The sequence below is a fragment of the Trachypithecus francoisi genome, unplaced genomic scaffold, assembly GCF_009764315.1.
Source record: "Trachypithecus francoisi isolate TF-2019V2 unplaced genomic scaffold, Tfra_2.0 Lachesis_group4, whole genome shotgun sequence".
NCBI classification, from domain to species: domain Eukaryota; kingdom Metazoa; phylum Chordata; class Mammalia; order Primates; family Cercopithecidae; genus Trachypithecus; species Trachypithecus francoisi.
This window is the reverse complement of record NW_022681469.1, coordinates 72,815,904-72,831,749: the sequence shown is the minus strand read 5'-3', so window position 1 is coordinate 72,831,749 and position 15,846 is coordinate 72,815,904. Positions and strand designations below refer to the sequence as shown.

The following is a 15,846-nucleotide window of genomic DNA, read 5'->3' as shown; positions in this document are numbered from 1 at the left end:
CTTTGGGTCGAGGCGGGCGGATCACTTGAGGTCAGGAGTTATAGACCAGCCTGGCCAACATGGTAAAACCCTGTCTCTACTAACAGTACAAAAAATTTAGCCCAGACTGTTGACGGCCGCCTGTAATCTCAGCTACTGGGGATGCTGAGGCAGGAAAATCGCTTGAACCCGGGAGGTGGAGGCTGCAGAGAGCCGATATCGTGCCACTGCACTCCAGCCTGGTCGACGGAGCGAGACTCTGTCTCAAAAAAAAAAAAAGAATGGAAGAAAGCAAAACAATCCAAGGCCAAACTGAAGCGAGCTGCCTTGGTGGGACTCCGGTGCATAAGTGCAGGGTCGACTGCTCTTGGGTGCCTAATAAACAACCGGACTCCCGCAAGCGCTCAGCCAACTGCAGCGATCGCTGGAACCGGCTGTCCTCCACAGAGATAGGGGGCGCTGTAGCCGAGCGCGGCTGTCGAGTCCGCCTGGTGCCGCTCTCCGGGCGGAGTGGGGAGGCGGTAGGAGGACCTGTGGCGGTCCTGCTTCGGCTGTCTCTCCGGCCCGGTTTCCCTTGGCGTGCGACTGTGCGCTCAATCCAGCACCATGGGGAAGCGGGACAATCGGGTGGTGAGTACTCAGCGGGGAAAACAATAGGGCGACGCAGGGCCGGGCGGCAGGACAGCGAGACCCTCGCTGTTCCCGGCCCGGCCAGAGGGCAAGCGGCAGCCCTCGGATGTGGGGCCCGAAGACCCAGCACCCTCCGCCGATCCCAGATGCGCGTGCGCCGCGCACGCAGTTGGCGCTTTAGGGTCCCAGCTCTCTCTTGCCCGCCCCTTTTCCTTCACCTCGCCTCTCTTTCTGGCGCTGCTCCTTTGCACCCTTGCTTCCTGGACGCGGGCCCCCAGTGCCCACTTAGAACCACGAGGGCTCGGGGAAATCCCCCTCCCCCCCCCGCCATGTAACTCCGAAGTCTTAGGCCCTGGGAGGCGCCCGACTCACCCGCTCCTCGGTATCGGCCACCCCAGGTCCGCACCCCTGTCCAACTGCGCACCCAAGTGGGAGGGAGGCACAGAGGCCTCCACTGGTCCCGGAGAGCCAGCAGCGCGCCTGGTTGTAGCGACAAGCAGGCTCCCGTTTGAAAATGGGATGGCAGCATTGGCTTTCGTGTTTCCAGCGCCCTGTAGGACCTGGCACCCCTAGACACTGGGAAGGAATGAATGGCGTGAAAATAGTTGGCTTTCGAGTCCAACACAAAACTGGAATGTCAGTTTTGTTCCGTCGGAAGTTGGGTGACCTAGAACAAGTTACTTTTCTTCTCTGTGCCTTAGTTTGTTAAAGGGGATCATTATTATCTACAACCTTACAGAATAATTGAAACCACAAAAGGCAAGATGTTTGAGCGAGTACTGAGCATGAAAATTATTACTCTAGTAAATGAGATAAAAGAGATACATAAATAACTTATAGCAGAAAGAGTAGGAAGTGGTCCTTGACAGATATTAGAAATTCTAAAGGCATTCAGAAGAAAAGGTGCTTTTGAGAAGCGGAGATGGGAGGAAAGCATTCTAGATCGTTGGGGCGGGGGAGCTGAAAAACTCAGGTTATGAATCAGATTAAATGGGTAGTAAACATAATGAAATAACAATAAGCTTAGGTTGCAGCCTGACAGTTCCTGGGCTTGCCTGTGACAGAGTTTTAGCCAGAGTAGCAAAATGAGGAAAATGCACGTAAAACGAATGTGCTGCGTTTCTTGAACTCGCTTTTTTATTCAACAATTATTTGCAAACTGTGTGTGTCTCGCGCCAAAGGAGACTTACATTTATGAAATGATGACACTTGCCATCAGTATTAGCCAGTTCTTGCATGGCTTTTGTAAAGAAAACCCTGAGACTGGGTAATTTATAAAGAAAAGGGTTTAATTGGCTCACGGTTCTATGGGCTGTACAGAAAGCGGCATCTGCTTCTGGGGAGGCCTCAGGGAGTTGTTACTCATGATGGAAGGCAAAGCAGGAACAGGCCTCTTACATGGCAGGAGCAGGACCAAGAGAGGGACGGGGAGAGATGCTACAGTTTTAAACAACCGCATCTCTTGAGAACTCTTACCTCTCTCTATACAGTGCAGGGGAGAGGGGGATGCTAAACCATTCATGAGAACTCCGCCCCCCAATCCAGTCACCTCCCACTAGGCCCCACCTCCAACATTGGGGATTACAATTCGACATGAGATTTGGGCGGAGACACAGATCCAAACCATTTCACCATCTTAAAAGCTTTGTAGTTCTGTATAGTCTTTATAATGGAAAACGTCTAGGAACCACTGTGGTAGTGAATCTTGATTACAAGATAGCGGGATGTTCTTTCTCCTGGCTGCAGGTGAGACTTGGTTGTGGTATCTTGATTATCATGGCGTTGAAGTGATGTAGCATAACACCGTTTCAGCATAGGAGCATCCTTAGGTGTTTGAATATTTGGGCTCTTTTAATACCCTTGGGCCTTGAATGTTTAGAGATCACCTGACCTTGGATGCAGTTTCATATACAGACCTGAAATGTTTCATATTACTGAAGAAACGTTTTGGTTTAAACATCCCTTTAAAGCATTTGAAAAACTTACCAAATTAGCTTCATTTACTAGAACATTTTGATAGCTCTGGGCTCTACTTACTGTTGGTATGCAGCCATGGAAGAGAGTATTCTGGTAACATTTTGTATGCACTTCAAAGATTGGGATTAAGAACAAGAAATTAAGAGGTAGAAGACATAGATTGTCTAATTCAGTCTCCTCATTGCATAGAGGAGGGGTAAGACTGTTTAAACGGGACCAAAACTTAAGTCATCTGACACTCAGTTCTGTACGTCTTAACTCTTGATTTTCTTTTTAAGACTTTGTTTTTGTTTTGTTTTGTTTTGTTTTGTTTAAGCAGTTTTAGTTTTACAGCAAAATTGAGAGGAAGGTACAAAGATAACCCGTTTACCCCCTGGCCCCACTCATGCATAGCCTCCCCATTATGAACATCCTTCACCAGAGTGTACATTTGTTACAATTGATGAACCTACGTTGACATGTTACTATCATCCAGTCAGTAGTTTATATTAGTGCTGACTCTTAGTATTCATTCTCTATGGGCTTGGACGAATTTATTTGTTTGTTTGTTTGTTTATTTTGAGACAGGGTCTCACTCTGTTGCCCAAGCTGGAGTGCAGTGTCGCCATCATGGCTCATTGCAGCTTCAACTTCCCAGGCTCAAGAGATACTCTTACCTCAGCCTCCCGAGTAGCTAGGACCACAGGTGCGTGCCACCACACCTGGCTAATTTTTTGTCGTTTTTTTGTAGAGATGGGGTTTCACCATGCTGCCCAGGCTGGTCTCGAGTTCCTGGCCTCAAGCAGTCTTCCCATCTTGGCCTCCAAAAGTGCTCGGATTACAGGAGTGCCACCACACGTGGCCAACAAATTTATAAACATGCGTTTGCCAATATAGTAGTATCATAAAGAGTAAAAATCCTCTGTTCTGCCTAGCCATTCCTCTATCACCCCTGCCCCCAAGTGTGGCAACCACTGATGTTTTTTTTTTTTTTTTTTTTTTTTGAGACGGAGTCTCGCTCTGTCGCCCAGGCTGGAGTGCAGTGGCCGGATCTCAGCTCACTGCAAGCTCCGCCTCCTGGGTTCCCGCCATTCTCCTGCCTCAGCCTCCCGAGTAGCTGGGGCTACAGGCGCCCGCCACCTCGCCCGGCTAGTTTTTTGTATTTTTTAGTAGAGACGGGGTTTCACCGTATTAGCCAGGATGGTCTCGATCTCCTGACCTCGTGATCCGCCCGTCTCGGCCTCCCAAAGTGCTGGGATTACAGGCTTGAGCCACCGCGCCCGGCCGTTTTTACTGACTCCATAGTTTTGCCGTAGCACTTGATTTGGAGCAACAAAATGAATATTTGCCTCTGAAAATACTGGCATTTTTTGAGATTGTCTCAAAAACAGTTCCTGTTCTTTTTTGCATTGATGATACAATCATAGTTTTAAAGATGATAGGATTGCTTTCCCAAAAAAAACCCCAGTGAATTTCAGGTTGAACAGTTTTTTACATTTTTATTTTTAGAGCAGTTTTAGGTTCATAGCAAAATTGAACAGAAAGTACAGAGGGTTCCCATATACCTCCACAGTTGTACAGCTCTACCATTATCAACATTCACCAGCACCAGCAGGGTGGTACATTTGTTACATTTGATGAACCTACATTGACGCATCATCATCACCCCGAGTCACTAGTTTACATTAGGGTTCACTCTTGGTGTACATTCTTGAACAGTTTTTATCACTGAACGTTTTAATTCAGGACTTGTAATGGGCTCTTAAGTTCCTGATGGCCACCTTTTGTGCCTGTTTTCCAAAGTGTTCTTCCTGTTCTTTTATGCTACTTTGAGCCCTCTAAAATAGATGTATCCTCTAGATAATTTGATAGGTGATCAAATTGACAAATGAAATTCTGCACATTGTGTCTTTAGCCAGTTTTGCTGCGTTGCTCTTTTTGTACCTGCCCACATACATATCCCCTTGAGACCAATTTGCCATCCTGAGTTTCAGAAACAAATCATTTTCTGTTATCTAAACTCATGCAGCAGTTTGAAGCCACAGACAATTCTAGTTACATATGGATGTGAATGTTTAATTTACAAGGTCACAGTATTTATGGTTAAGTGATAGTGAAATGTTTCGAGAAATTGCACAATCTCTGTATTTTAGTGAATGCTTTACCATGCCACCCACTTAATGTTAGGAGCATTATTTTTCACACTGATACAAAAATGAAAACTCTTGTACCTTTGTAAAAATAGTTACTTTTCTTGTTTTAAAAGCTTTCTGTTGTGCATAGTTTGAAAGAAAAGTATTGTTGCTTAATGAATAAGAGCAGACTATCAAGTGTTTTGCATGCATTATAATTGAAATAAATAATGGAGATATTTGGAGTGTGTTTAAGCAGACTGAGATAGTGTTTGGTCAAAAGCTTAAAAGTAAGCGTTATTCAGCAGTAGTTCATGTAATTGTACCCGTAGTCCTAGCATGTGAATATACTACTTTACTATTATTTTCCTCTGAAAAGTAGGAATGGGTTGGTGTGTACTTTGTAAAAGCAGTTTGATAGTACACAGTAAGACAGTAAAAATATTAATGTACTTTAAAGATACATGCTAGATAACTTGAAGATTGTAAAACATGGTAAATGTTACGATTTTTTTTTCATTAGAATGAAAAATTGCCACTGCATTATCTGTGAATTTTTACGTAAGTACAGTTCAGTTCTCTGAGTTGGAATGGCAGTATTGTGGTTGGATTTTTGTCATTTTGTTTACCTTTATTATTACCATAATAATGTTTATGCAGTTACCTTTTTTGTTTTATAAAGGTAATCATTATTTAAAATTTTTTTCTCCAGTGTGAATGAATATAGATGTTTTCCTTTATATTTTGGTGCACATGCAGCCTAATTTTTAAATTTTTAGTTATTTATTAAAATAATTCTTTTATTTTGGCAACTTGCCTTTGCTTTTCACTTGAGAAATCTTAAACATCTTATCAGGAACTATGGATCTACTTCATTGATTTTAGTAGCTACATAATATTTCATAGGGAGTATACTTTAATATATTTAGCGAATCCCAGTTTGATAGCTATTTGGGTGTTTTCAGTGTTTGCTCTTTTAGTAATTTAGACCTGAATATCCTTGATATGTATATATTTGCACTCTTTGGAAATGAACAATTTTTACAATTCTAACCTAAAATATTTTGCCATTAGGTACTGCCAAAATTACGATGTGATACCAAGGAAATTAGAATGTGATCAATATTGTTAAAAACAAAAACCTGAAACCAGTTAAATTTAACAAAGGTCATTTGAGCAAGAAAAAGATTCTAGAACTGGAGGAAGATGTTCTACATCCTGGTGACCTATATTTGCAACAGGAAATGACATACAGAGATTCCCTGATTGGTGCAGTTCTGAGTTTGCCTTATTTGGGCATAATTTGGCAACCTTCTATTTGGGATTGGTTGAGGGTTGGGCTCCTGTGATTGGCTGAGACTCAGTTGATTGGTTAAGAGGGCATACTCTTAGATTAGGCCAGAACTTATTTGCACATCATGCCAGGTTGCACTTCACCATGTACAGAGGGTTTTTGCTTTGTTTTGTTTTTTCAGTAGAGACAAGGTTAGTCTCTCCTGAGCTCAAGCTCCTCCCATCTCACCCTCCCAAAGTGCTAGATTACAGGTGTGAGCCAGTGCACCTGGCCTTTTGGGCCACATTTTACTACCCAAGTAGGAGGACACTTTGAGCCAAACTTAACTGTGTTGAACAGTACAAATAATACTCCTGTTTTACAAACAGTGAACTAAGCAGCACATGGTACTTGCCTTCATTGTCTTCATTTCCGCTTTCATAGTTTGTCATACTTCCACACCAACTAATCGAAATGCTTAGCAAAAGCAGTTGAATGAAATCTTTGAGGGTATAACATTTTATGCAAAAAAAATAACAATATGCCTCTGTCTTTAACATTGCATTTGATATCCACATCTTGCCCTGATTCTGTAAACATTCATGACATTAGGGGCTCTAGCATTTGTTCTTGCTTGTAGAAAAGTATGTCAAAGATTTGTCTTTTTCATTCCAAGTAATTAGGCTGTGTTAGTTGAATGGTAAGGGTTCTCAGTATGTGTTGTTTATGCTGGTTTTATATTGTTTACTCTGACAGAGAAATCTGGAAGTATACAACTTTTATCTGTTATAAAGCTGGGAAAGAAATGATGGTCATTTTCATAGATTTTGTTAAATAAAATGCCACAAATATATTGTTTCCTTTCACTTATTTTGGATTATTACAAGGTATAATGCCTTCAACCCACCTTGAGGATAGTCATTTTCAATCAAAATTATTTTTATTTAAAAAGTAGAAGAGTTTCATAAATGTCTGTTGACTGGGCATGGTGGCTCACACCTGTTGTACTAGCTACTCAGGAGGCCGAGGTAGGGGGATTTTTCAAAGCTGCAGTGACCTATGATCACACCACTCACCACTGTACTCCAGCCTGGGCAAAAGAGCAAGACCCTGTCGTTTTTTGTTGTTGTTGTTGTTGTTGTTTGAGACACAGTTTCGCTCTTTCGTCCAGGCTAGAGTGAAGTGGCACAGTCTCAACTCAGTGCAACCTCTGCCTCCTGGGTTCAAGTGATTTTCCTACCTCAGCCTCCTGAGTAGCGAAGATTATAGGCGCCCGCCACCACACTTGGCTAATTTTTGTGTTTTTAGTAGAGACAGGGTTTCGCCACGTTGGCCAGGCTGGTCTCAAACTCCTGACTTCAGGTGATACACCTGCCCCGGCCTCCCAAAGTGCTAGGATTACAGGCGTGAGCCACCGCACCTGGCTGACCCTGTCTTTTAAAAAAAAATAATAATAGTAATAAATAAAATTTTTATTGACTTAAATTTGGAAAAACTAAATATAAGAGGTAGAGAATGAATTAAAGACCAGACTGTATATCAGTAGTTTTAACAAAACAACATCACTTTGCTAGACACTGTCAATAACAAAGAAACCTTTTGCTTTGTTTTGCGTCAATATGTTTTTGAAAAAAAATCTCTAAAATATTTTTCTGCTGTAGTAAGTGTAGTAGACAGCATGATTTAAATTTTTGCAGATGTTTTGAGCTAAAATATGTATAACAAAATTTACCATTTTAACTGTTTCTAAGTGTATAGTTTAGTGACATTCTGTACATTCATACTGTTATGCAACCATCATCACTATCTATTTTCATCATCCCAAACAAGAACCTCTGTATCCATTAAACAGTAAACTCCCAAATTCCTCTTCTCCCCAGACCCTGGTTAACCTCCATTCTACTTTCTTTTCTAGGTATCAAATATAAATGGAATAATGTATTTGTTCCTTTGTGTTTTTCTTGTTTTATTTCATTTAGCATATTTTCAAGGCTGATCCAGGTTGTTTATAGTATGTGTCAGAATTGCATTCTTTTTTAAGGCTGAATAATATTCCGTTGTATGTTTATACCACAGTTTTGTTTATCCATTTGTCCACGGATAGACATTTGCATTGTTTCCACATTTCAGCTTTTGTGAATCCTGCGGCTGTGAACATTTGTGTACAAGTATCTGTTTAGTCTCTTCTTTGAATTCTTTTGGGTGTATACCTAGAAGTGTTATATAGGATCATGTGGTAGTTCTATGTTTAACTTTTTGAGGAACCACTAAACTGTCTTCCACAGTGGTCACACTGTTTTACATTCCCACCAGCAATGTGAAAGGGTTCCAGTTTCTCTGCATCCTTGCTAACCCTTGCAATTTTCTGTTTGATAGTAGCCATCCTAATGGGTATAGAATGGCATCTCTTTGTGGTTTCAATTTACATTTCCCTAATGACTAGTGATACTGAACATATTTTATGTGTTTATTGGCCATTTACTGTATACCTTCTTTAGAGAAATACCTATTCAAGTCTTCTGCCCATTTTTTAATTACTTGGGGGTTTTTTTGTTGTTGTTAAGTTGTAGGAGCTTGTTTTACATTCTGGATATTAATCTCTTACTAGATTTATGATTTATAAATATTTTCTCTCATTCTGTGAATTGTCTTTTCACTCTTAACAGTGTCCTTTGATGCACAAACTTTTACATTTTGATGTTCTGTTTATTTTTTTGTTGCCTGTGTATAATTTTTGATGTTAACTATTTGTGAATAAAATTGTCATTAGTATGACGTAGTATTTCCTGGGAGACAAAATGTAGTTGAATAAACAATGAATTTAGAGTTCGATCTTATTCAACTTCTTTGGAATTGAATTGAATTGAATTGAATTGATGTTATGTTATGTTATATTATGTTATTGTAAGAGGGAGTCTCGCTGTGTCGCCCAGGCTGGAGTGCAGTGGCATAATCTCAGCTCACCGCAACCTCCACCTCCTGGGTTCAAGTGATTCTCCTGTCTCAGCCTCCCGAGTAGCTAGGATTACAGGCGTGTGCCACCACGCCTAATTTTTGTATTTTTAGTAGAGACAGGGTTTCACCATGTTGGCCAGGCTGGTCTTGAACTCCTGACCTCAGGTGTTCCACCTGCCTCAGCCCCCAAAGTGCTGGGATTACAGGCATGAGCCACTGCACCCAGTCTGGATTTGAGTTTCTTAATTTTCTAGTGAACATACTGGTATCACCCTCACAGGATTACTGGGCTTTAGGAGAAAGAGCTGTAAAGCCATCAGTAGGTCAGAGGTATCTATTATTTCATCAAATCTCTTGTAAAACACACACACACACATTTTCTCCCAAACTTTAATATTATCTCCCAAACTTTTAAGGCTTAAAAGAGAGTTAAATTAATTTTTTTGAATGAAAAGTTGGTTAGTCGGATTGCATATACTTAGCTGGATATATTATGTATTTATAGTAAAGATTACTTGATGAGTAAGTGAGCTTTTGCATGTTTAATGGTTGCTTTAATGGAATTAATTGTTGTTCTTTCCCCAAGGCCTATATGAACCCAATAGCAATGGCGAGATCAAGGGGTCCAGTCCAGTCTTCAGGGCCAACAATACAAGATTATCTGAATCGACCAAGGCCTACCTGGTATTTGTGAAACACTTTACCTATTTATAAGCTTTTTATCAACTTTTTAAAGTTTATTCTTAAGACTTTAATTGATTTTATTGATTGCCAAGCAATTACCAGATGAATAATTTTTTTTAAGTAGCATTTGATATATGCTTTCTTTTGAATGTGTGAAACACATGCATGTACAATTAAAAAGCAAACATTTGAGAACCCACTACCCAGTATGGCCAAAGCACTGCCAGGTAGCTTTTTCATACCAGTCTCTTCACTGTCCCATAAAAGATCTTAACCTTGCAGTGGTCAAAGCTATTTAGTGAGTTTAAGTAGTCTTGTCCTTTAGTGAGGTGTAACCAGATATCAGGAAGAATAATATTCAACTTTGTTTCTAGTTTTATCTGCCAACTTTTCAATGAATTAGAAAAACTTACTGATTTTTTTACATAAAGCATCAGAGTGTGGGCCTTGTTATTCTTTAGTATGTCTTCCTTATTAATACCATACTCCTGAGACAACATGTGACACAGGCTTTAGAGCTGTTAACTTCAGAATCCCAAGTGCACCTAAAAACTGGGCAACTGGTTGAAAAGTATGCTTATGTATAATAGGGAATCCTTCCTTTGAGTTAAATAGGAAGTAAGGATTGTTTACCAGTGGGTGTGAGTGCCATTGTTAACCATTGCAGCATACCAGAAAATGCATTATCCCAAAACAAAGTATGTTTTAATGGGGAGAGGGAATGAATTTTTCAAGGGGAAATGTCCAAGTAAATATATTACATGTGTATCACAGATCATCAAGACAGCCTCAGGTCGAGTAACTCATAGGGACTCACTGGAGTTTCAGCAGATAGTCGTACTCATGGTAAGATGTATTACTGTGAAAGGCTACCAAGCACAATCAGCAAAAGGAAAAGGCACATGGAACAAAGTTTGTCCAAGTCCTGGAGCAGGCTTTGAAGGGTCCTCTCCTAGTGGGATCACATGAGAGGGACTTAATTCCCTTAGTAAGGAGTTGTGATAATACATATGAGATATTGGCAACCAACTGAAGCTCATTAGAGACTCAGTGCCCAGGGTTTTACTGAGGCTGATCAGGCTCTGCCTGTCATGTACCAAAATTCCAGATTCCAGGGCTGGGCATGGTTGCTCATGCCTAGAGTTTCAGCACTTTGGGAAGCCGAGGCAGGAGGATCGCTTGAGGCCAGGAGTTTGAGATCAGCCTGGGCAACATAGCAAGATGCTGTCTGTACAAAATATATATATACACACACACACACACAAAAATATATATATATATATTTAAATTAGCTGGATGTGGTAGTACATGCCTGTAGTCTTAGTTACTTGGGATACTGAGGCAGAAGGATTGCTTGAGGCCAGGAGTTGAAGATTACAGTGAACTATGATCACACCACTGCATTCTAGCCTGGGTGACAGAGCAAGGCCTTGTCTCTTTAAAAAAAAAAAAAAAAAAGTCCAGATTCCCAGAAGGAAAACAGGTATTTAGCTTGAACTACGTTGTTTGTACAAACAGTTTAGGCACAATGATCTGCTCTTATCAGAGAATAGCAAGAATCCTCCAAATTCGAGTTCCCAGATGCGCCTCTAGGGCCAGTCTTTTAAGTATGTCTTTCCAAGAATAAGCCGTCAGGTGAGCTGTATTAACTCTTCTCTGCACAGCATGTTAGCTACCTTATTAAATGGGTCATATATAGAATACAGTAGTTCAGTCAGATAGATTTTAGGGCATCCTAACACTGAAAACTACCAGGTTTATGACTTTAGGTGGATTTCTTACCTTCTCCAAGCTTCGGTTTCTTTATCTGTAAAATGGGGATCCATACCTTTTCCCACAGGGTTTTTGTGAGGATTAAATGAAAATGTGTTTTAAATAGTGCCTGTTGTAAGTGCTTAGATGTTTGGTGTATTTGCTCTTATAATCCATATTTAGAAAAGGAGTGATTAGTGTTATCTGATAGGCTTTATTATGGTAATTTATTTTTATAGATGCGAACAAAGAAATACCAACATTGAATAGCGGTCTATTAGAATATTTAAAAGAGTTTATGAAATTTTTTTGTCTTATTTGTAAGCATTTATCTAATTTGAATTGCTTGAAATTTTATTTTTTCGTTCTGTTTTTTAAGGGAAGAAGTAAAAGAGCAACTAGAAAAGAAAAAGAAAGGCTCCAAGGCTTTGGCTGAATTTGAAGAAAAAATGAATGAGGTTTGTAAAAAGTACCTGTTAAAAAAAAGACTAATTTGGCCAGTTATGGTGGCTCACACCTATAATTCCAGCACTTTGGGAGGCCAAAACGGGAGGCCAGGAGTTCAAGACCAACCTGGGCAACAAAGTAAGACCCCCCCCCACCCCCACCGCCTTTTCTCCATTAAAAAAAAAAAAATACCCTAAGTATTTGGGCGTAGCTCTCTCAGTTAAAGAGGTTCTGTATTTTAGAAGTGTTATTGTTATAGTGAATACAAGTTTATATTTACGTGGATGCTTTAAAAAATAGAGAATAATCATCTTGTAATGTAAGTCATCTAAGACTCGGATAACTTGGATTCCAAGTTAGGGTTGAGCAGTCCTCCCACTTCAGCCTCCCGAGTAGCCGGGACCACAGTTGCAGGCCACTATGCCCAGCTAATTTTTTTTATTTTTAATAGAGACAGGATCTCACTATGTTGCGCAGGCTGGTCTCCAACTTCTGAGCTCAAGCGATCTTCCCGCCTTAGCCTCCCAAAGTACTATGATTACAGGTGTAAGCCATTATACCCAGTCTGTTTGCTTGTTTTGATTACAAACGTATATAATGTATCAATCAGTAGCGATTAATTCAACTTTTACAGACTAGACGGAGAATCTAGCCATCTTTGTTGAAAAGAGACCTCAGCTTCAGTAATAATACCTGCTCCTCAATAATACAGAACCCCTATCCCTTAATATGCTCTTTGAAAAGAGCCGGTAGAAGGTCCTTTGGTGATAGGGTCAAGGATCGGCACCTGTGTTTCTTTTACTGTAATTAGAAGCTGAGATGGGTGAGAGGTATTAGAGGATGGAGGGAAGGAAGCAGTGGCTGTCTCTGTATATTAGGTGTATTAGAAACGATAGATAGCCTCTGATGGTGTTTATAACCTTTTTGTAGAACTGGAAGAAAGAACTGGAAAAACACAGGGAGAAATTATTAAGTGGAAGTGAGAGCTCATCCAAAAAAGACAGGTAATACCACTTTTAGTTTATTGCTATTCTTAATCTCATAGTTGGATTTTCATAATAATGTTGTATACTACTGTTAATAGATGCATTTGGAAACTCACATCAGCTTATTTAGTCTTGTACTTTTGTTTCCGCTTAGAGAAAGAAAAAAGAAAAGAAGAAATCTGGTAGGGTGAGCAAAAGTTTTCCATTTTTCTCAATGTTACAATTAAGAGCCAACAAAAAAAGTAAGAATAATTTGTTTAACTTGTATGCTAAAGGTAACTTAAACTCTAGATGAGTCAAGGAACTTAGAGGTTCTTTGATTGTGAAGAGTGGTTTTGTTCTATCACTGATATAAAAAAAGGTGCCAACCACCTTATAACCTAGTAAATTTTCTGTTGCTGTTTAAAGAGAAAGATTGGTGACCGTGGCCACATATGTTAAGTTGTTGAGCTTTTGTACGGGGAACAAGTGTGACATTTTATATTTTCATATTTATGACTTATGAATATGGCATCTGTTTCTCAGACACTAGATTGATTTCACTAAGTATTTGAGAGACTTTGTAAAAGAAAAAAATTCTCGCGTCTCACAAGCTTTAATTGTTTTGTGCTTGGTCAAGTATTCATCTTCTTCTTCATCAAGCTCTGATTCTTCCAGCAGTTCTTCTGATTCCGAAGATGAGGTAAGGTTTGCTTATAATGGTTCATGAAATAATATCTCTTAATTTCTTTAATGTCAAGTGGAAACCCATTGTGAAATATCTGTTAGAAATGTTGACTTCCAGGTTTTGATTTAATTATCCATAACTTAGAGGACTAACATAAATGAGCGGTAACTAGAAACGTAACTATTGATGTATAATATATTTTTTAGATTTTAAAATTTGTTTTGTTGACTGAAAAATATCAGTAGAAAAAAATTTGAAAAATCAAATGCTATTTGACTAGATGCTAGGCATTACATGTGATTCAAATCACTTGATCTTTATAACAGGAAAGTGATGTATTAAGAAAAAAGTATAGAAACTGATCCTTTCGTTAAATTTTGTTCACTGATAAAAGTTTTATATTAATAAATGTGTAGATGAGATTTTTGAGACAGAAAGCAAATGTTTCTAAAAATATTTCATGTAGGATAAGAAACAAGGAAAACGGAGAAAGAAAAAGAAGAACCGTTCACATAAATCTTCTGAAAGCTCCATGTCAGAAACTGAATCAGACAGTAAGGTAAATTATTTAAATTATTAATATATTGGATACAAAGACATTTAATTTTTTCTTCCTACCTTAAGTTGCTCTCAATTTAAAAATAAGATAGTCTGATATTTGTACTTTGATGTTCTATGCCGCTTAATTGATGTACTTGATAATGTCTTGCTTGTGACATTTAATAATTTTTCAAATGCTTTCATATATATATCTCCATGTCTCCACATTTCCATGGCAACTGACATTATTGTCCTTGTTTTCATAAAGAAGTTAGAGTTCAGATAAAAAGCATTGGCTTTAAATGATACAGCTGAATTAGAATTAAAAGTTGAATCTTTCAAAAAGAAATTACATGAACATACTCTTCTGGATGCATGCAGAATCCACTGTCAGAAAATACTTATTTGTAGAAGTCACTTTCATTATTTGGGGCCAAAATCCATTGTACTTTTGGTATTATTTAATATTGCTTTTCTGTTGAGGAAGGTTGGACACTGCTTATTAAATAGAATTAGACTCAATGTTTCCCCTGTCTCTGCTGTCAAAATCCATTCTCTGTCTATGAAAAGACTCATGAAACAGCAACTAGCCTTCATTAACTTACTTTGTTCAATTAAAATTAAATTACACACACACACAAAAAAAAAGTTGAATCTTTATCTTCTAAAATCTGGTCCAGTGTCCTTTCTACTATATTATACCTAAATTTCTTCTGTACTAACCAGAATTATCAGACACACAGTTGGCTTTCAAACATAAATGGTCAGAAAAAAGTTAAAAAGTTCTCCAAAAAAAGTGTTGATTCCTGAGCCCTGTCTCCGGAGTCTGATACAGTATCTGATTAGTTGGAAGCCTACATCTTTAACAGGTGGCCTGTGTGCTGCTGATACCGGGGTGTGTATGGACCACAGTTTGACAAACACTATACTAGAGTCTCAGGAAACCAAAGCAGCTGTCTGCATTTATAGCAGATAGCTGCTTGCCCCTGTGAGAGATCTTCTGGCAAAATACCTGGCATCTAGAAAGTACTTAGTAAATGTTGGTTTTCTCTTTGTCTTTTAAAACAGAAGAGCCAGTCTCATGATAATGATGGCTAACATTTATTGAGTGCCAACTATGTGTTAGGCACAATTCTAAGCATTTAATTTATTAACTCATTTAATCTCAACAACTTTAGGAAGTAATTTCGTAATCTATGGACAAAGTGGATAAGGAAACTAGGCTCAGGAAGATTAATAGCTAGAACTCAAAGGATTCAAAAGAAGAAATTGTTGCCTTCTCAAGTTAGAGTACAACTCCAGTGCATGTGATGACCACCATAAGCACACAGTCTATGGCACGAAGTCCTATTTTAAAATAAGCTATGTTGGTATTACAGACAATACTTACCATTTTAAGAGTAAATTTGGTATACAGCCAGATAAAGAAGCCTGTTTGCTTACAAGCAAATGCATACATAACATACATTTCTTTTAAATTTTTAGAATAATATTCTGGGATTGGAGTAGCCTTCTTTCAGTCATAGAGCAAATCGCTTTTTGGGTATTTTTGTCTTTGTTCTATAATGCTGTGTCCTTAGCATTTATTGATTGATAAATTGATACCTACATTTCTTTGTTTAGGATAGTTTAAAAAAGAAAAAGAAGTCAAAAGATGGAACTGAAAAAGAAAAGGTAACTATACTCTTACATTGCCTTAAGATAGTCTGTCATATAATACTTAATTGACTTAAAGAAATAATAATGTGTACCTCTTTTTAACTTAAGAGATGTATTTATTTCGTTTTTGTAATATTTTGTTTCAATTTAAAGCAATTTTTAATTTGGATTCATTATTGAAGATAA

At 38.8% G+C, this 15,846-nt stretch overlaps 1 protein-coding gene across 5 annotated transcripts in view; it reads left to right on the top strand.

Moving 5' to 3' along the window:
* Positions 1–465: 465 nt before the first annotated feature.
* Positions 466–15,846, top strand: part of FAM133B (family with sequence similarity 133 member B) — a 30,191-nt gene continuing 14,810 nt past the window's right edge. For 2 of the 5 annotated variants that reach the window (XM_033192110.1, XM_033192107.1), the window contains exons 1-8: positions 466–609; positions 9,512–9,609; positions 11,741–11,819; positions 12,739–12,812; positions 12,949–12,981; positions 13,452–13,476; positions 13,928–14,020; positions 15,625–15,675. In XM_033192110.1, the coding sequence (XP_033048001.1) occupies positions 586–609; positions 9,512–9,609; positions 11,741–11,819; positions 12,739–12,812; positions 12,949–12,981; positions 13,452–13,476; positions 13,928–14,020; positions 15,625–15,675 (477 nt within the window). In that variant the 5' untranslated portion in view covers positions 466–585. Of the gene's footprint in view, positions 610–5,220; positions 5,259–9,511; positions 9,610–11,740; positions 11,820–12,738; positions 12,813–12,948; positions 12,982–13,413; positions 13,477–13,927; positions 14,021–15,624; positions 15,676–15,846 lie in introns of all 5 variants that reach the window. The other 3 variants (XM_033192109.1, XM_033192111.1, XM_033192108.1) reach the window with 3 other exon arrangements.